The sequence below is a fragment of the Stenella coeruleoalba genome (genome assembly GCF_951394435.1).
Source record: "Stenella coeruleoalba genome assembly, chromosome: 11".
Taxonomy (NCBI): Eukaryota; Metazoa; Chordata; class Mammalia; order Artiodactyla; family Delphinidae; genus Stenella; species Stenella coeruleoalba.
The window spans coordinates 25,612,050-25,633,768 of NC_137157.1; the positions used below are offsets into that span (position 1 = coordinate 25,612,050).

Consider the following 21,719-nt stretch of genomic DNA (forward strand, 5'->3'; position numbering starts at 1 on the left):
GGATGAAAATGCCTGTGTAGGGCTGATTCCCAAGTTGTGCCATGTTTCCTGAAAGAAGTAGAGAGAAAACTTGCTTATTTTAGGGGTAGTTCCTAGGAAAATCATGTGAGTAGGCGGTAGAGAAAATTCCACATGTACTGCATAATTGAGAAGAGGACCTGAAAATAAGAAGAGGAATGGTTTTTAAATTGTTTTTTGTTGATTTGATGCATGATTTTCAACCTGACACTGGAATCTGCAGTTCCATAAGGGAATTGAAGTAAAAGAGTAAAAAGTTTTCTGGGGAAACTAAATAGAAACAATTTTCCAGTGAAAATTGTAAACCTATTTTATATACTTGGCATATTATAATACAGAACTTATTTTTAAATTTTTCTGCTAATTTTTCCATGGAGTGTTGTTCATCCTTCAAGTTTTCCTTGGTAGCTTTTCCCGCTCATTCTGTGATAAACATGAAAGCAGCCAAAGGAAACATGTAATCACCAAGTCGTAATGAGACAGCATTTGCAAAAGAATTTTGACATCCTGAGGACTAGCAGGTTCTGTTCAGTTTGGTCCAGGAGTAGAAAGAAGAGGTGGAGAGAGATGCCAGAAGTTTAGATTTATATGTTGTGACTTGGAAATGAGAAAGAAACTTTGAAGGTGAGAATACTGGAATGAACTTCTTTCTTCACATTTGGGAGGAATTAAATGGAGCTCAGAATAAAATCACAGGCAAGAGAGGAAAAAGATAACTGGATTTGTCAACAACTGAGAACAGGCTTCAGTGCTTTGAACGCATTCTTCAGTTAACTTTGCTCCCCTTTTCCTTTTTGTGCCATCCTTGGCCTCTTTCCTCCCCTTGCTGGACTCTTTAATTTAATAGAGTTTCACAAGTTGAACCTGGCAACTTTTATGCCTGGCTTGGCACTGTGAAGGTTTTATGTTCCTAAAAACTCTTCGAGGAAATGGATTATTTTTTAAAAGACAGTTTCTTTTGAAAATGAGATCATCCTTGATGTGACATCTTACCTGAAATAGAAATTGATGTACTTCCAGTGTAAGATGTGCTGTTTATATATAGAAAATAACATAAGTAATTTTTGGGACTTCCCTGGTGGCGCAGTGGTTGGGAATCAGCCTGGCAGTGTGGGGGACATTGGTTTGATCCCTGGTCTGGGAATATCCCACATGCCACAGAGCAGCTGAGCCTGCATGCCACAACTACTGAGCCCATGTGCCGCAAGTACTAAAGCCCGCGCGCCTAGAACCCGCGCTCTGCAACAAGAGAAGCCACTGCAATGAGAGGCCCGTGTACCGCAACAAAGAGTAGCCCCCTCTCACTGCAACTAGAGAAAGCCCGTGCGCAGCAGGGAAGACCCAATGCAGCCAAAAATAAATAAAATTAAATCTTTTGAAAAAGAAAATAACATAAGTAATTTTTTAAAAAAGTGATGGCAGTAAATAATCATCACTCCAAATGCAAGGATCCTTGGCATGTGGAATTGAAGGAACAGTTGCCTAATGAGTAGAAATTTACTTCTGGCTTTACTTGTCTCTGTTTTTATCCCCGTGTACTTGGAAAAAATAGTATTTTCTGGAAACCAGGCTTCTTCCCTGTTAGAAGCAAATCTAACTTGGAAAGGATGGGCTGGGGAAGGAGAACCCAGCTGTGGCTCTTTCTGGTTGTTGTTGCAGCTTACTGTCCTCTACTTCATTTATCAAATTATGTAATAACTAGGCAGGAAAGTGTGCAGGAAACACTATGTCCTGTTCCTTTAACCCTAAAAGTAGACTGTATTAGGATTTATCTTCTGACAGTGGGAAGGAAGTGTAAGGAATGGAGGAGCGGCATAGGTAAAGAATCCATGTTTCATTATCAGGAATCTAAAATTATTAGATGCCTTAGAAGGCGGTTCACGGTTATATGGGAAAATAGATTAATCAACAGGTTTTTTCTGTTTAATTATTTAGAGCTGAACATGTATGTGGATACTAGGTACCGTCTTTCCTGATTTTATTGCTGACCCCATTATCTTTCCTTTAAAATCAGATCCTTTGTTGACATATTTCTGTTTCAATTGATGTCACCCTTATTTTGCTGGTGACTGTTCACGAAACCTCGAAGGAAGACTCGAGTTTCTCCCCCTCCTCTTTACCCTAGCTCTGGTGATTTTTCTTCTTCTTACATACAACCCTTCCTCTCAATTCCTGATGTAGCCACCCTGGCGCAGGCTGCCTGCACTATTGAAATTAACTCCTAGATCTTCCTCCACTTCTGTCACTGTGCCTACCTCCATTTCACCCTTAGTTCATTGGTTTTGGGTTATAAGATTAATACTCTTAAAACCATATTTTGCTGTACTCACTTTCCTCCCTCCTAAGCTTGAGAAATCATAATTGGTTTCTACTGTTTACCATTCAGGTATGTGGGGAGCTCCTTTAGCTTCCACTTAAGCTGTGAGATCATCAAGGTGATCTCACTGATGCTAATAAACAAGGATATCCTTTCCTCTGATTGGTGGGGGGTGGGGTGGAAGGTGCTGTGCTTACAAAGCTTGACTGACCGAGGAGGTGCCCTTCTCATCTCTGTTGGCACTAACAAGAAAGAAGTGTGGTAGTGACAAGCTTGGAGGTATAGTAAGGAAATCTTTGAGGTCTACTGGAAGATTTGAGTCTCCTTGTTGAAGGCCTACAAGATGAGTATAAACTCCTTAGCTATTGTTCATGCTCCTTGACAGCCTGGCACCTGTCGTCTTCTCCAAGCTTGTTTTCCATTAATTACTTACAGGAGATTCCACTTGTAGCCAAAATGTTTTTGTTTGTTTTGTGAATACCAACATTCCCACTTCTACACCATTGATTATGATGTCCAGATGTCCCTTCTCCTTTAAACCATACAGTTTTTCCAGTATTCCCCCCCAAACCCTTCTTTGTGATCACCACTACCATATATACTATTGGAAGTTCTGAAATATAATACACATTGGTTTCTAATATCATTTTGTTCATTCAGTAAAAATTTGTTGTGTGCCTATTACATATCAAGTAGTATGCTGGGGATTCAACTGAAAAAGAGAATCTCCTTGTCCTTGGGAGTTTACATTTTCATGAGAGAAACAAATATACCACTGAGTAAGATCACGTAAGATTGAGAAAAGCCAGGTAAACTAATTTGTGATAGGGAGGGGGCAGTCAGGGAAGGTTTTCTTTAGGTAAGCGATTTTCAGAACTAAAATCTCCCAAAGTTTTATGGTGGTATGTTTTGATCCATGTTTTTAATATTTAAAGCTTATTTATTTATTTATTTGTCCCCTTGTTCTTAACTGTTAACTTTTGTAAACATTTATATCCCTAAATGGATGTGGCAACTAACTGGTTACTATCTTCTTAATAATAGCTCTCCGAATGTTGATCCAGGAAACACCTCTCAGCGCTCTTTAGACAAAATAAACCTACATTTCCTCACAGGTGCCACGGCCCTATTACTGATTATTCGAAATTTTTACACTGTTGAGTCCAAAAGAGCTCACAGATGGGCTGATCCAAAAAATCAAATTACTGGGGTTTTGTTACAACCAGATTCTGATTCAGTGGGGTGGGACAGGGACTGAGGTTTTATTTTTCTAAAAAGCTTCCTGGTGATGCTGAAGCTGCTGATAGATTGAATATGTTTTGAGTAGCAGAGTTTCAGAGTATCTCTTTAGAGTTGAAGAGATAAAGAATTAAGATAAAAACAGGTTGAAGGTATATTTTCTTCTATTTATATGGATGGATCCTGCAGTCTGTACATCCTAACTCTCATTTACTGTCAGTCATCTAAATCAACTAATTTCCCGGCTGGGTTGGGCTCCCATCCCTGAACCCAGAGACAAGCGAATCTTGCCAGTGATTTGACTAGAAAGCTTCTGTTCTCCACCCCCCCCCCCAACCCCACCCCAGGGGTGAGTCTTCTCCATGTCATGGGGAGCTATGATAAGATATGCACCCACCTAATTGAGGTTGTGATATGATTCCCTGAGGCCCCCAGCCACTGAGTAATAGGAAGCCCCATCTTTACCAGAAGGAAGTGTTCCTTTTGGCATTCTGCCTCCATCCAACTAGTTTGTGTAACTGTCAGGCTCCAGGAATGGCTTCTGAGGCAAGTCTGTATCCTACAATGTGTAATCAGGAACTGGAAGAAAATTTATCTTCAGCTTTTAAGATTCCCAGTAGAAATTCTCATAACTTGTAGGAAGCTTGGCAGTTGAGTGACCTGCCCATGACCTGAGAAAGGAACCTGCTAGAGTGAAATGCAACTGTCTCTTTATTCTGCCTGAGTATTTCCCCTGACGATTTTCTGTGGATCTTTTCCTGACTCTTCTATTCTGCAGGTATTCTTTCTTTCTTTATTTTTGGCTGCATTGGATCTTTGTTGCCGCCAACGGGCTTTCTCTAGTTTCGGCGAGCGGGGGCTACTCTTCGTTGCAGTGTGCGGGCTTCTCATTGTCGTGGCTTCTCTTGTTGTGGAGCACGGGCTCTAGGCACGTGGGCTTCAGCAGTTGTGGCACGTGGGCTCAGTAGTTGTGGCACATGGGCTTCGTTGCTCCACAGCATGTGGGAGCTTCCCGGCCCAGGGCGCAAACCTGTGTCCCCTGCATTGGCAGGCGGATTATTAACCACAGCACCACCAGGGAAGTCCTCTGCAGGTATTCTTGTTGACTGCAGACAGGAAAGCAGTTGCTACAGGCAACTTGTTCCTGACTCTTTACAACTAAAGCTAGAAAGAATTATTTCTGTTGCCTTTCTTGGGAACTTTCCTATGGAATTTCCCCCCACAGATTGGACTGCAACAGTGGCTTTTAGATTCAAGAGATCTAAAAAATGTTAGATCTGAGAAATGTTGTTGATGACAGGCTGGCGAGAAGCAGTTGGTAAATGGCCTGGTACAGGGGTTTTCAAACTTTAGCCTGTATCACTTAGGGGTCCTGCACCTCTAGGGTTTCTGATTTAGCAGGTCTAGAGTAAACTGGAGAATTTGTGCCCATCCTCATTCCTTCCCATGTCTTGTGATGTGCTTACATGAAAGGCAATTGGTGATAACCAGAGAGATGGGCATGGGCACATGTCCACAATAGTACATTATGATCATCATCATTACCTCCCAGTCCTTGGAGATTTGTTACTTGCTTTAAAAAAAAAACGAAAGCAAACCACTGAGGCCCAAAGAAGCAGCACCTCTTCTAATGTTGGAACATGAACATGGTTGGTAACCCAGCTCACCTCCTGTGAGGCTTTTTGGTTTGTGCTAGTAGAGACCTGATTGTCTAGAGTTAAGGGATAGGTTGGGGGCAGCTGGGAAACTTGCTCCTTACCCACCTTCCTATCACAGAAATACATGTTGGTTTTTTTAATTTTTAAAATTTATATAATTTTTAAAGGTCACTTTCCATCTACAGTTACTACAAAACATTTGGCTATATTCCACGTGTTGTATAATACATTTGAGTCTATTTTACACCCAATATATTGTACCTGCCCCCTGCCACTAGTAACCACTAGTTTGTTCTCTGTATCTGTGAGTCTGCTTCTTTTATGTTACATTCACTAGTTTTTTGTAAAAATGCATGTTTTTCAAGATGATCCATTTTAAACCCAAAAGTAATTTGGGTTTTGGACAACTGAGATAGGGAAAGGGAAGGGAGACTTTTGTTGATCTGACCCTTTTTATCCCTCCAAATCCCTTAGATGTGCCTTGCTTACATCACATAGTTTGTTTTTGGTAGCATTCCTTGTTCTCAAAGGTGACTAATGAGATGCTCTCTATTGCAGCAGTTCTGGAGCATCCCAGGAGGGACCCAATGATCTGGACCTTCATCTTAGTGACCTTCCTTCAGATGAAGAGGAAGTCATCAACAGTTCTGATGAAGACAATGTCAGCTCTGCTTCTAGTAAAGGGGAGCCTGACCTGCTGGAAGATAAACAAGTATGTTGTTGGTATTTAAATATTTCTACTTTTGCGTTTGTTGGCCTCTCAGGACACTCAGAAGTAATATTTATTAACATGATTTTATTAACATAAAATCCCTGTTCTAAATGTTCTGAAGTTAGATTGCAGTGATGGTTGCACAACCCTGAATATATTAAAAACCATTGAATTATACATTTTAGAAGTGCAAAAATATATTGTATGGAATGCAAATTATATCTCAATAAAGGTGTTAAAGAAAATTAAAAATCCTGATAAAGGGAAAATGATAGTGCTAAGTGGAAGATTAGTACAGAGTCATGCATATCATGTAGTCCTATGTACATCAGCCCAGGATGGGCCACAAATGTGGCTTTAGCCAACTAATAACTCAAGGAAAGAAGGTGATAGTTTCTAAAAGAAGAAGTCTTTGGTGTAGAAGCATAGGAAGAGACCTTCTTTTGTAACTTCTTTGATTTTCAATTTCTCAGTTTATACAATGGGACTGTAATGTTGTTCTGAGGCTCAAACAGGATAATAGTTGCCAAAACACTTCGTAAGTCAAGAAAGTTTATGTACATTAAACATGTATAGGGCTTCTCTGGTGGCGCAGTGGTTAAGAATCTGCCTGCCAATGCAGGGGACACGGGTTTGAGCCCTGGTCCGGGAAGATCCCACATGCCGCAGAGCAACTAAGCCCGTGCACCACAACTACTGAGTCTGCACTCTAGAGCCCACGAGCCACAACTACTGAGCCTGCGTGCCACAACTACTGAAGCCCGTGCACCCTAGAGCCCGTGCTCCACAATAAGAGAAGCCACTGCAACGAGAAGCCTGCACACCACAACCAAGAGTAGCCCTTGCTTGCTGCAACTAGAGAAAGCCCTTGCACAGCAACGAAGACCTAATGCAGGCAAAAATAAATTAATTAATTAATTTAAAAAAAACATGTATAATATACTTCTATAATTGTGTTTGTGGTAGGTTGTATTAGTTTCCTAGGGAAGTCGTCACAAACTACCACAAACCGAGTGGCTTGAAAACAGAAATATATTGTTTAACAGCTCTGGAGATCAGAATTCCAAAATCAACATGTCGGCAAGGCCATGCTCTCTCTGAAACCTGTAAGGGAGAATCTTTTCTTTCCTCTTCCTTGTAGTTTGCCGGCAGTCCTTGGAGTTCCTTGGCTTATAGCCACAGCACTTCAGTCTCTGCCTCCATCGTCACGTGGTGTGCTCCCTTCATGTGTGTGTGTCTGTGTCTCCTCTTCTTGTAAGGACAACAATCAGATTAGATTAGGTGCCCACCATAGTCCAATATGACCTCATTTTAACTTACTGATTACATCTGAAACAGCCGTGTTTCCAAATAAGGTCACATTCTGAGGTCCTGGGGCTTAAGACTTGAACATTTATTTTGGAGGGACATAATTCAAACCATAACAGGTACTATATTCCATGGACATATAATGGGCATATTACTGATATGTGTCTAGATGCCAGTAACATTCCGTCATGAAAGTGCCAGACTCAGTCTTAGTAGGAGGAGAAAAGAAAGAAGATGTGCTGCTGTGCCCTTGTCTTAACTTTGTGAGGGAAAAGCAAGCTGATGTTCAAAAAGTTATTCCTGGAAAGATAAAAGTACCACCATTAAAGGAAGAAAATTACCCCTGCACCACACCTGTGTGTCTGTGCTTATCTATGTGCAGGTTATTACATTGAATCTTCAAAATCATCCTAGGATATAGATCTAACATATGTACTGTTTTTCTCCTTTTCACATGAAGAAAAGGAGTTTATAACTTGCCTTGGAACCTCCTGAAGTGAGGTTTTTAACCAAAATCTGTCTCTGCTAATAACTTGGTGTAAGTCCCAGAATCTGAATGATTTTTTTTGTTTGTTTGTTTTTAAATATTTATTTATTTATTTGGCTGCACCTGGTCTTAGTTGCAGCATGTGGGATCTTTAGTTGAGGCATGCGGGAACTTTAGTTGTGGCGCATGGATCTTTTAGTTGCACCCTGCGGGATCTTTAGTTGCAGCCTGCGGGATCTTTTGTTGTGGCATGTAGGCTCCTAGTTGCGGCATGCAGGATCTAGTTCCCTGACCAGGAATCGAACCCGGGCCCCCTGCATTGGGAACACAGAGTCTTAGCCACTGGACCACCAGGGAAGTCCCCAGAATCTGACTGATGTTGATGGAACATGTTTGGGGTGGGGGTGAATAGCCATGCTAATTTTTTTTTTTTTCTCCAAGTTTTTAGTTTTGTATTTTTTGGTCTTTACTTTCAGTGCTTAATAAATGATTGTTTAAAAATGAGATCTATTCATTCTGCTTCATTGTGGTTAGGATATCACCACTGTTCACCCCTCCTAAATATTGACTTCCCTGCCTTTTTTACCCCCAAATTTTCTTTGTAAAATAGCTCATCTGATATATACACTCACAAAGAGAGGCGAAAACCTAAGAGAATATTGTTTTTTAGAAGTTAATCATGTGTCACCTCATTTTGGGGATAATTTAATGATAAGGAGATGTTTCTCAGGCGGATCTGGTTGTTCAGTTTTTTGCTTTTTAGTAGAACTCTTGGGTAATATAGCAGAGGCCTTTTATGAATTCTCTTTAAAAGTAATGGATAAATTTCACTGAATTTTACTTGTAGTGAACAAATATGAAAAGAGGAGAACAGAGTTAAGAATTTACAAAGCTGGGTCTGGGCTGTTATCAGGAGATCGGAACATAAAACTGGATTTCAGATCAAAGGTTCTGTTTTGGAATTTGTTTGAATTATTTTATGGCCTTGACAAAGTAATTTCATTTGTGGTCCATGTTTCAACTTCCATGACTGTCTACTTTAGGCAGATGCATTTATTTAACAGGTAGTCTCCTTTGAAATGCGTTGTAATTTAAGTGAGGACTTTCATTAACTGAAAAGTTAAGATACCAAATAAAGCCTCTCTCGCGCAGTTTCACATCATTGTTTGACTTGGGTCAGAATCGTTGTTCTTACAAGTTGAAGTTAATATAGAGCTTTTTATTTTGTTTTGGTTATCTTTGACTTTCTGTTTTGAAAATGATTGTAATCCACTGAATCATTTTCTGATAGTGACTGTCCTTCTTTAGCTCTGTAGTCTTCCTACTTTAAAAGGTAAAGTAGACAGGGCTTCCCTGGCGGCGCAGTGGTTGAGAGTCCGCCTGCCGATGCAGGGGACACGGGTTCATGCCCTGGTCCGGGAAGATCCCACATGCCGCGGAGTGGCCGGGCCCGTAAAGTAGACAATAGAATACACAGATTCCTAGAATTTTAGAATTGCAAAAGGCCTTAATCATCTAGTCCAACACCCTACCCTTTTACATGATGAAATAGCTATAATGAGCTTTTCGTTTGTTTCAGTTGACATATTCATGTTACTCAACACATATTCAGAAGCAATGTGCTCTGATCTTAGATTCTGAGAAGGTGGCAGCCACCCTTGTACACTTGCTTATTCAGGCATCTTAAGTGCATAGTGAACCAGGCGCTGCGCTCTGCACAGAAGGGGGCAAGGGTGAATAAGATCACAGACTAGAGAGAATCCAGATGTGTCAGCAACTAAACGCAGTCCACTGGGTTAAGCCCTAAAAGTTCTCCACTAATAAGAGAATAATCTTGGGACTTCCCTGGCAGTCCAGCAGTTAAAGACTCTGCACTTCCACTGCAAGGGGCACGGTTTCAATCCCTGGTTGGGGAACTAAGATCCTGCATGCTGAGCGGTACGGCCAAAAAAAATTAAAAAAAAAAAAGGGAATAATCTTGTCATTTGGGGATGGTAGGGAGAGAATATCAAGGCAGCCTTCATAAAGGAGGGATCCTTTGAGTGCCTGTCACCTTAAAGGATGAGTTGAAATATGCCAAGCAGAAATCTTTGGGAGAGGGGGAGGTGGTGAGGAGGGATGTTGAAGCAGAAGGACAGACATGTAAGGGCAGAGCACACTTGGAGTTGCAACGTGGTTGCAATTTGGCTGGATACACAGTGTGGAGGAGTAGGAATGAAACTAGTGAAGATAACTAGACACAATGTGGAGTGTCTTCTAAACATAGCAAAGAAAGTTCAGTCTTTGTTGCCCATAGGTGATAGGGAGCTGCTAATGTAGCTCAACCTGAGAACTAATGTGATTATATTTGCATTTTAGAGCTAGTACCTCTGGTGGCAGTGGAGAGAATGGGTTACAGTGGGGTAAATCTAGAGCAAGGAAGCCACTTCCTAGGTTACTGCAGTAATGTAGGCAAGAAATAAGGAAGCAATATGGAAGGAGAGGAAAGGATTAATAAAATATTCAGAAGCACAAATCAACAGGGCTTGATAACTTAATTGTGATCATAGAGTGTGGAGAAGAAGGTAGAATCCAGGTTTCTGGCTTTGGTCAGTAGGTATATACAGTACGTAGCAACGAGTGACTGAAGGCCATCAAATGCTGTATTCTTTTTTTTTTTTTTTAACATCTTTATTGGAGTATAATGCTTTACAGTGGTGTGTTAGTTTCTGCTTTATAACAAAGTGAATCAGCTGTACATATACATATATCCCCATATCTCCTGCCTCTTGCATCTTCCTCCCACCCTCCCTATCCCACCCCTCTAGGTGGTCACAAAGCACCGAGCTGATCTCCCTGTGCTATGCGGCTGCTTCCCACTAGCTATCTGTTTTACCTTTGGTAGTGTATATAAGGCCGTGCCACTCTCTCACTTTGTCCCAGCTTACCCTTCCCCCTCCCCATGTCCTCAAGTCCATTCTCTACATCTGCGTCTTTATTCCTGTCGTGCCCCTAAAATGCTTTATTTCTTATGAATCTTTTCCTGATTATGATTACACCACTCGCTGATTATGATCCTTCCCTCCTTCAAGATATCAGCACATTTCATAGTTGTCCTTATGTATAGTTATTTGTATATATGGTTTGATCCCTTGTTCACTTCTTGAAGGCTGGAGCTATTTCTTATTTATCTTTAATCTCCTCTTCTAACATCTACTTTCATGCCCCGTTTCAGAACTACGAAATCAGAATTTCCAAGACAGTTACCTAGGAAGCTGAAATTTAAGAGCTGCCTGGTGGTTTTAGTGATCAGTAATGTTTTCAGACAGCTGTAGAGCAGTGAATTAGCTGACGGTGGAGCTGTTTTCTACTACTAACCTTGCCATCAAATTATGGATATTGAATTACTAACGTCAGATTTTTAAATGATGGAGTAAAAATGGTACATTCTTCCTTTTGGGAATGATCTCAGAATAACAAGGAGGATAAGAAATATAAACTCTGCCTTCAGTGATGTTAGGAGACAGCTAAAACCCTAAATCACAATATGTGAGTAAGGGCTACCATGAGGTTCCAGTTTCTCCATATCCTCACCAATACTCGCTATTTTCTGAATTCTGATTATACCATTCTGTGGGTATGAAGTGATATCTCATTGTGGTTTTAATGCATTTCCCTGATGACTAATTATGTTAAACATCTTTCATATACTTATTGGCTCTTCTTATATCTTCTTTAGTGAAATGTCTATTCACCTCTTTTACCCATTTTTAACAGAGTTTTATTGAATTATAAGAATTTTTATGTATTCGGGATACAAAATTCATGATTTACAAGTATTTTTTCTCACCTATGGCATATCTTTTTATTTTATTTTATTTTATTTTTGCGGTACGCGGGCCTCTCACTGTTGTGGCCTCTCCCGTTGCGGAGCACAGGCTCCGGACGTGCAGGCTCAGCGGCCATGGCTCATGGGCCTAGCCGCTCTGCAGCATGTGGGATCTTCCCGGACCGGGGCACGAACCCGTGTCCCCTGCATTGGCAGGTGGGCTCTCAACCACTGTGCCACCAGGGAAGCCCTGTTTTTATTTTCTTTATGGTATCTTTTGAAGCATAAAAAATTTTAACGTATGACGTTCAGTCTATCAATATATTTTTTTTAATGGATCATGATTTTGGTGTTGTATCTAAAAACTGTTAGCCTAAACCAAAGTCACAAAGATTTTCTTCTAGAAGCTTTATAACTTTAGGTCTTACATTTAACTCTATGATAAATTTTCAGTTAATTTTTGTATATGGTGTCAGGTAGAGTATAAATTCATCTTTTTGCTTGTGGATATCCAGTTGTTCCAGCAATGTTCAACCATTTGTTGAAAATAAAGAAAATACCCCCAACTATCTTTCCATTGGGCCAAAGTTCGATCCCTGGTTGGGGAACTAGATCCCACATGCATGCCACAACTAAGAGTTCACATGCCACAACTAACGAGCCTGCAAGCCACAACTAAGACCCGGGGCAACCAAATAAATAAATAAATACATTAAAAAAAGAAATTAAAAAAAATCCATTGACCATAAATTTAAGGGTTTACTTCTCTCAATTTTTTTCCTATTGATCTACACATCTGTCTTTATGCCAGTACCTACCATTTTTTTCCCCAAAATTTATAATCTCAGCTTCTAGAAAAGAAACACATACTATATAGTCACCACTCTCAGTGCTGCCTCTGAATCACTGTCACCCTTTGTCTCACTGAGTTGCCATGCAACACCTGAGATCTGAGATATTTAATGTTTAAATATCAGAATTTTAAGGTTGAAAGTTCAACACTCTAATTTTACAGATGAGGAATCTCAGGCCCACCATAGTTGTTCTCCTAAGTTAAAGTATTGTTGTCCCCTGCTATAATATCTGCCTAGGGATAACATTATTATAGAGTCACTCTGCACAATTCTCTTTAACCCAGGCCCCGGCAGAGCAAGGTCCTGAAGAGGGGGGAAAAGAAAGGTTCAGAGTAGAGTCTTAACAAGGGGAGAGTGATAAAAAGAGAAAAGGAAATAAAAGGTAGATGCCAAAAATGAAGTACATCTACTTGAAAATTTTGTATAGAGCTGATATACATTTTAAGTGGTTCTACTTATTAAATGTTTCAGCACCTGTAGTGTGCCTAGATTTATTTAAAGCTAGTAATAAAACCTCCTCTTGACCTTTAAGGGACCTCACATCATTTGAAAATGGAGCGTGCAGTACCAAGGCTTCAGTTCTTTCGGTGGTTTAGGTTTCTGTTTTTAATTTTTAATGCATTTCTTCTGGCTTTCTAATTTTTAAAAGGCATACTGTATTTTACAAATCTTAAACTTCCTTCCTAGCTACAGACGACATAGAGAAATCATTATAATAGTTAGAAAGCATTGATTTGCTAAAATATTTTGCAAAATAACAGTTATCTGTGTGTGTATACGTGTATGGCATACATAGCCATGGTTATTAGTGCATGACTGATACATGGTCTTTAAGATAAGGCTGTGCTTAGGACCGCTTCCTGAGGAATGTTATCTACATGTCATTTAAAAGGTAAGTGAATGGAGTTGTTCAGTTGAGCAGAATTTATCCAACCTGTTAGTAACAGTCATTCAACAACCTGTCTTAGAAAAGAGGAATGCATGGGGGATAGGGGTCAAATTCATCTATCTAATTGTCCCTTTAAAAAACAGAGTTTGGGAGCTAAAGTCAAGTAGCAAGGCTAATTAGACCAGACTATTACTCACACTGAATTAATAACTGATTGTTCTTTAAAGATTATTTTTGGGGACTTCCCTGGCGGTCGAGTGGTTAAGACTGCGTGCTTCCAATGCAGGCGCACGGGTTCAATCCCTGGTCAAGAAACTAAGATCCCGCATGATGCGTGGCACGGCCAAAAAAAAAAAAAAAAGATTATTTTTGTAAGTAGTTGATTTCATAGCTTACTTTGAATATTTTTTGGATGACAATACTTATATTCTGATGGAGGGTTAGGATTTCTTTATATTGTATGTAAATGCTTCTGTAGTAAAATATGCAAACATGGAAGCAACAAATGCACACTGTGATGTTAGTGTTTACTCCTGGAGAAGGAGGGGAACTTTAATGTTATATATAATAATTTGTTTCATAAAAAGATTTAAACCAAAGATTGCAGAATGTTTGGATTTGTAAAATCTTGAGGGGAGAGGAGAGGAGATATACGTGGGTATATGTGTAGCAGTGATTAGCAGTAGATAATGAAGAGAGATTCAGTGTGTAATAGGATTTCTTGGATAGATACTGGGAAATCTGTGTTCTCGTCCCAACTCTGCTAATAATCAACTTTGAAGCTTGGCAAATCCCTGTTTTAAATGGGTGTTCTTTGGGATTCTGCTCTTGGTCCAATTCTCACTTTATATATTCCTTGTGTTTCATCTCCTTCACTTCCAGGACTTCTACTACCATGTTCGATTCAGTGGTTTGTGATACGCTAAAAAAAGAAATCTAAAAATAAAGTTCTTATATTTTATATCTATATCTGTGTGACTTCTTATGAACATAGAAATGATTATAATTTAAAAAACCTAAATTTTAGCATGGTGTAAAACCTTGAGGAATCCTCTTCCTATTTACTCATTTAAATGTCACCAGTGCTTTGAGTTAATAAAAGTGTTTTAATGTATACAGAACATAAACAGACATACTTTAAAAAATCATTAAACTGTAATTTTCAGAAGAGCTTCATTCATTGTTAAACTGCATCTGTTTCTTTTTAATAATAACTTTTTCTTAACATCTTTATTGGAGTATAATTGCTTTACAATGGTGTGTTAGTTTCTGCTGTATAACAAAGTGAATCAGCTTATACATATACATATGTTCCCATATCTCCTCCCTCTTGCATCTCCCTCCCACCTTCCCTATCCCACCCCTCTAGGTGGACACAGAGCGCTGAGCTGATCTCCCTGTGCTATGCGGCTGCTTCCCACTAGCTATTTTACATTTGGTAGTGTATATATGTCCATGCCACTCTCTCACTTCGTCCCAGCTTACCCTTCCCCCTCCCCGTGTCCTCAAGTCCATTCTTTACATCTGCATCTTTATTCCTGTCCTGCCCCTACGTTCTTCAGAATCTTTTTTTTTTTCAGATTCCATATATGTTTTAGCATACGGTATTTGTTTTTCTCTTTCTGACTTACTTCACTCTGTATGACAAGCTCTAGGTCCATCCACCTCACTACAAACAACTCAATTTCATTTCTTTTTATGGCTGAGTTATATTCCATTGTATATATGTGCCACATCTTCTTTATCCATTCATCTGTTGGATGGACACTTAGGTTGCTTCCATGTCTTGGCTATTGTAAATAGTGCTGCAGTGAACATTGTAGTATATGACTCTTTTTGAATTATGGTTTTCTCAGGGTATATGCCCAGTAGTGGGATGGCTAGGTCATATGATAATTCTATTTTTAGTTTTTTAAGGAACCTCCATACTGTTCTCCATAGTGGCTGTATCAATTTACATTCCCACCAACAGTGCAAGAGGCTTCCCTTTTCTCCACACCCTCTCCAGCATTTATTGTTTGTAGATTTTTTGATGATGGCCATTCTGACCGCTGTGAGGTGATACCTCATTGTAGTTCTGATTTGCATTTCTCTAATGCTTAGTGATGTTGAGCATCCTTTATTAAACTGCATCTATTTTTATACATTGGTTCTGACACTGAAATTCTGGAAACAGGTAAAAACAATTTTTTTTGCAGATAATGAAGTAAGGCAAGATAGGGGTAGGGGATTAAGAGGCACAAACTACTATGTACAAAATAAATAAGCTACAAGGATATATTGCACAGCACAGGGGATATAGCCAATATTTTATAATTCCTTTAAATTGAGTATAATCTATAAAATTTTTGAATCACTATGTTGTACACCTGAAGCTAATATAATATTGTAAATCAACTCTACCTCAATAAAAAATTAGGTTAATAAAAATTATAAAGGCTTGGGGGCAGCGTCATGAGCCAGCAACCTGTACAGTCACACAGGGCCCTCACTTCGTTTAATGCTCTACTGTCACAATCTTGATATGCTTAATAATTTTGAACAAGATGCCTACATTTCACTTTGCATCAGACCTGCAACTTACGTAGCCAATCCTGTAAAAACTGAAGCATACAAAAGATTCCCTCATCCTCACACCTCCTAATCCAGCCCCCCCCCCCCCCCCCCCCCCCCCCCGCTGTGAGTGACTACCGCTAATAATTTAGTTTATCCACTTGGAGGCTTTTTACAATAGGATGCACATTCAAGTGCATACATTATCATGCTTAAGTCTTTCTCTAAAAACTGCTACATTGAAATCTACACAAAGTCACTGTGTGCTGGATCTTCTTGGAAAACACCATAATCCAGAAGGCTACAGACTTTAAAAAAAATTTTTTTTTCTTTGGCTGAGCCAGGCCACACAGCATGTGGGATCTTAGCTCCCGACCAGGGATGGATCCTGTGTACCCTGCAGTGGAAGCACGGAGTCTTAACCGCTGGACTGCCAGGGAAGTCCTAAAAAATTTTATTTATTTATTTATTTTTGGCTGTGTCAGGTCTTAGCTGTGGCACGTGGGATCTTTCCTTGCGGTGCGTGGGCTCCTCTCTAGTTGCTGTGTGCAAGCTCCAGAGCACGTGGGCTCTGTAGTTGAGGCACGAGGTCGGCTTTCTAGTTGCGGTGCTGGGGCTTCATTGCCCTGCACCATGTGGGATCTTAGTTCCCACCAGGGATGGAACCCATGTCCCCTGCATTGGAAGGTGGATTCTTAACCACTGGACCACCAGGGAAGTCCCCCTAAAAAATTTTTTAAAGTGGCTCTAAAAATCTCAGGCATAAGAAGTTGATACTGAACTGCAGTTTCAGATTTTATATTGGTGTGTTTGTTTTAAAGCATGTTTTACTTAAAGCTTTAGGGAAATAGCTTAAGTTTCAGAGTATTAAGATACCTATCTCTAATGAGATTTCACTTTCTAAAATCTAGTAAAATAAACACTAAGCCTCTCCTAGGCAAGTCAAGAATGAAAATAAAGTTTATTCATCACTTAGGCTCAATTGGACAAGGGATTCACTAGTGGGTGTATAGGATTATTTGGGGCTGTATTTAGTTTGGTGAAGGGGAAAGGCAAAGGATTCTTAGAAGTAGCTACATTAAATGGTAGGAGCAGAATGAGCTCTCAGTTGTTCATGAGACCTTTTGTTAGGGAACTTAGGTAAACTATTTCGTTTAATCCTTCTGACAACCCTTGCCAGAGGTAGTATTATCTTCATTTTACAGATGATGAAGCTGTGGCTCAGGTCTCAGAAACTTTCCTAAGGTTACAAATAACGTATGGCAGAGCAGAAACCGAAACTTCTATCCTTGCAACTTACAGTTCATGTACTTTCCACAGCCTCACTCTCTCTAGAGGTTTGTTCGTTCACACAGTAGTTGTTGACTGCCTACAGTGTTCTAGGCATAGATGCCAAGAAGGTTAGACCAGCAGCAGGACTTGCAGGAGACTTACTGGGGCAATTGCCTTGAGGGGAAAGAGGGAGAGAGGGAGGGAGGAAGCAGGAGTGGTAGGAAAAGCCTTTGACTTCCCTGCAGGTGTGGCCTCTGCTAGGAGAGAGGGGAGGAGGGACTGGGGGGGGAGCAGCCTCAGGCCAAGGCAGTTCTGAGAAAGTCTTGATCAGGCTGCTAAGGGGTCTGCATCAGGCAGGGGGGCCTGGCTCTAGTACCCTTTCCTGGTCAGCCTTGCTGGGGGCAGCCTGCGGGACTCGTGGCCTGATGTTCTTGCTGTGGTGACTCTGAATGTGCAACAGCTAGAGGCTCTCGGTCAGCCTGGCTCCCTGCAGCAGGTTCCCTTGACGGGCTGTCTGAGCGGGGCCACCCCCGTGGCCACCACATGCAGCGCTGTTCTATCCTGGTGGGGATGGGGAAAGACTGACAGTGTGAGGAAGCAAATGGATACAAAAAAAAGAAGGTAGTCCTTTCCTTGATGCTCAGGTAAGCAGATGTGCTAGCATCCTAGCCATGATTTCAGTTTAGAAAAGAAGACGATTTCACACTGTTACTATTATTATTTTTAGAGACTTAAACATTGGGTAAAACTTTGAGATAATCTGAGAGTTCACTTCCTAAATAAATAAATAAGAATTAGTCACTACCATTATTTTTTTCCTGTCATTTTATTAGTGACTGACTACTGGACTGTCATGGTCACTTTTTACCCTTATTGTGACATTGCCTTGTCCAACTGCACTCTGTGCAGCACAAAATAACTGGGTCCTGGTATTGTCAATGCCAGCATGAATGTAGAGGCCTCTTTCTAAAACCAGATCTGACATTTCTTCAACAGAAACATCAGTGCACTTTCCTTCTAATGGCAGCAGTCATAATTTTCACCTTACATGTAGTACCTGAAATTTTATCACTGCTTGTTCCTTGTTTACTCTCTTGCCCTTCACTCTGTAAATGTAGTGTTCAGATCTTTCACCAGAATAGAAATGGAGAGAAACTCTTCACCTTTCCTCTGCTGCCCTGGAGTCAAAGCCAGCTCTATCAGTGTTTAAATGAAAACAACTACAACAATAATCTCTCATAAATATTGAGACCTCATTCATAATCACCTCTCTTTTTTTCAAAAGTGTACATTTTTTGTCCCTGCTAGAGCTTTTAATTTTCACACCATACAATACATATTAAAATATATTCTTTTCAGCTCTTTAGAATAAAACTGCCTTGACTGTAAGAGCATATTTCTAAAAGGGATTTTAAGTAAGTTGAGAGTGCCTGTGGCTGTTGGCCTGTGTGTGGTATAGACTGTGAAGAGCACTTTTCAGATGGCACTTAGGTTGCCTGATTTAGAGTGGCTTTACTAAGGGTGAAGTGCTCTTATACATGCCTATTGAATCTTTCCTAATCTTAAATTACTTGTGTGCACCCCAGGAACTCACATCATGGGATATCTGTAGGCTTCAGTGGCTGCAGAATGTGGCTTCAGTTTTGAACCATTGGACAGTATGCCCCACCAGGGCTCTGGGGCTCCTGGGGCAGTCTATCAGTCCACTGTTGATAGTGGTGAGGATTACCGATTGCTCTCAGCAAATCGTGTATCGTGGTTTAATAACCACATCTAAACCTCCACGTTTGCCATCTGAGACATTATATAGTATGAAATGTGTTCTAATTGAAACCTATAAGTATCAGAGCTTGAATGTACGTCTAACTAGCTCCAAGCTGATCTTCATTATCCTTTTATGAGTTCATGTTTTCTTAATGCACTCTTATCACAGGGTGAAGATACTGGGATGAAAAGTAAAGTCCATCATATTGCCAAGGAGATCATGAGCTCAGAGAAAGTGTAGGTATCCAGTTTCCAATTCAGAAGACTATTTGTTTCCCCATTGACTCATTTAAAACATGTCTCATTGCTGTTTTTTACAGGTTTGTGGACGTGTTAAAACTTTTGCATATTGTAAGTATCTGCTAATATTTTCTTGAAGTCTGAGACTATCCACTTTTACATCTTTCCCTGTCCCTCAATATGTTCAGCATAATTAACTTAAATATATTTAAATTAACATGTATATACATGTATGTGCTTTCTAATACATGATTATATTTTAAAATTCACACATACGTGAAGAGAGAAATTTTCTAAAATGCATTAATCTCATGTATGTATAGTATACCCAGATGATTTCTGAAACATAGAGCCTTTATATCTGTATTTCCAAAGTCTTTAAACTTTCTATCTTCATAATAAAGAGTTATTAAAAGGATAATATTTCTTCTTGGGCATTTTGCAGAAGTTGTCTGCTACAGTAGAATTTTGCATAGCAATGGGTAAAGAATGTCATGATCAGTGTTTAAAACTGTTCTAACTGAACAAGCTCCTAGAAAGACACTTAAAATAGACATTTTTACAACTAACTTTTTAAAGTTCTGTTCAGTTTTTTTAATTGTGAACTTGAACAAACCTGTTGGGAAACAATTATGTGTCTGAATGCATATTCATTTTTCTCATGCACTCCTTTGTACCTGCAAGTTTTCACAAGTTTCATTACTCATTGGCAGTTAAAATGCTTTTAGTGTTACTTTATTTTAATTATATTTGGGCAAGATATTAAGACTTAACAAAAGAAAAGGTTGAAGTAGAGGAAACAGTAAAAAAAGAAATGGAAGTGACTTGAATTACCATCCAAGAAGTTTACTTATATGGTAATTATTAACATCATATTAAACTGAATTGCTGAAAAACGGTAGGTTTACAAAATATACACCCATTTATGTCTCTGCAAAGAGTATGATTTTCAGTGTTTTTTTTTAATAGATATATAAACATGAAAAATGGGTTATACTTAGAGGTGAGATCATTCACCAAATGATCCCCTTGTGCTCTGCACTTGATCCGATAGACACGGGGAGGCCTAATTCCTGTGTGAAAAATCTCTAGCTTTGGAAATTTTTTCTTAAAAATTTCTTAACATTGCTAATTTGTTTTGAGAAGTTATTTTCCCATGAATAGCTCCTCATATAACTCTTGACTATATTGGAAATTTCCCTTTTAAAATTCATATATATATATATATATATATATATATATATGGCAATATTTGGTCACCCAGAGTTATTGAAAAGCATATTGTCAATTCCAAAATTAATGATAAGCTTGATAAATATAAATGACTTAGCAAAATAAACTCCATATACATTTGCTGTTATGCCCCAACCTTCTCTATTGTACAAGCAATTGCAGGGGGAGAAGAAAATGCTAAACTGCTGTTTTTCTGGAAAACTTAGAACATATCTCTAGGATGAGCAAACTGTATCTATTGGACATATTTTCTGATAGACATGTTTAAATACAAATAGGACCACTCCAGGGAAATTTTAAGCATCTGCAAGTGAATGAGTAAACTTGTAGAGGCAAAAACTTGCTATGTTTAACTTCACTGTTCGATTTGATCAAAACTTGCATACGAATAACAATTTATAGACCACACTTGGAGAAGCATTGGCTTAGTAGATTGTATTTCTTACCAAGTATGTGAATTTTAGACAATAGTTTGGGGAATTTCCCGGTGGTCCACTGGTTAGGACTCTGCACTTTCACTTCCAAGGGCCCAGGTTCGATCCCCGGTTGGGAAACTAAGATCCCACAAGCTGCGTGGTGTGTGCAAAAAAAAAAAAAAGTTTGACCTGTTAGGTCTAGCTTTCCTCATTTGTAAAATGGGGATAAAAATACCCATCTCTCAGGTTGTGAGGAATCAGTGGAATAAAGTATGTGAAAGAACCTGGTATTGTGCAATATATGGTAGGGTCTCAAATTGCTGTTACATTTTCTTCTTCTTCTTCCCTTGTAGAGCATCAGTGAATGGGAAGTATTCTTTTTTTTTTTTTTTTCCAATACGCGGGCCTCTCACTGTTGTGGTCTCTTCCGTTGCAGAGCACAGGCTCCAGACGCACAGGCTGAGCGGCCATGGCTCGCTTCCCAGACTGGGGCACGAACCCGTGTCCCCTGCATCAGCAGGTGGACTCTCAACCACTGTGCCACCAGGGAAGCCTGGAAGTATTCATTTTAATATTACCAGGCAGTAGACTTTTCACGATTCTGTCCCTTTCAAATGCCCTGTTCCCCCCGTATTAAAATTTCATTTTAATGAAGGAAGTTCTGATTCCAGTGGGTAGAGAAGCAATTAAAAGCTTTACCAGTATGTTTATTTGATTTAAAAATATATATATATATCCTGGTTCTTACCTATATATTTTTGGAGCAAAGCATAAGCCCTATAAAAATAGACAATTAGACCAAAATATTTCCCTTATCTCAGATCTGATTGATGGCCTTGGCCTCTTCCCCGCTGCTGTTGAACAGAGTGAATCATCCATAACCCACCTTGATTTGCACATCTTGAAAACCTCCTAAGCCTTTAATGTAGGACTGAGAGTAGGTCATCTGCC

General features: G+C 39.6%; 1 protein-coding gene across 2 annotated transcripts in view; it reads left to right on the plus strand.

The window, feature by feature from the left end:
* The window catches only part of FGD6 (FYVE, RhoGEF and PH domain containing 6), a 111,790-nt gene that overhangs the window by 32,869 nt on the left and 57,202 nt on the right, over positions 1 to 21,719 (plus strand). The window contains exons 3-5 of one of the 2 annotated variants that reach the window (XM_079936000.1): positions 5,791 to 5,944; positions 19,049 to 19,116; positions 19,200 to 19,230. In XM_079936000.1, the coding sequence (XP_079792126.1) occupies positions 5,791 to 5,944; positions 19,049 to 19,116; positions 19,200 to 19,230 (253 nt within the window). The remainder of the gene's footprint in view (positions 1 to 5,790; positions 5,945 to 19,048; positions 19,117 to 19,199; positions 19,231 to 21,719) is intronic. The other variant, XM_079936001.1, reaches the window with a different exon arrangement.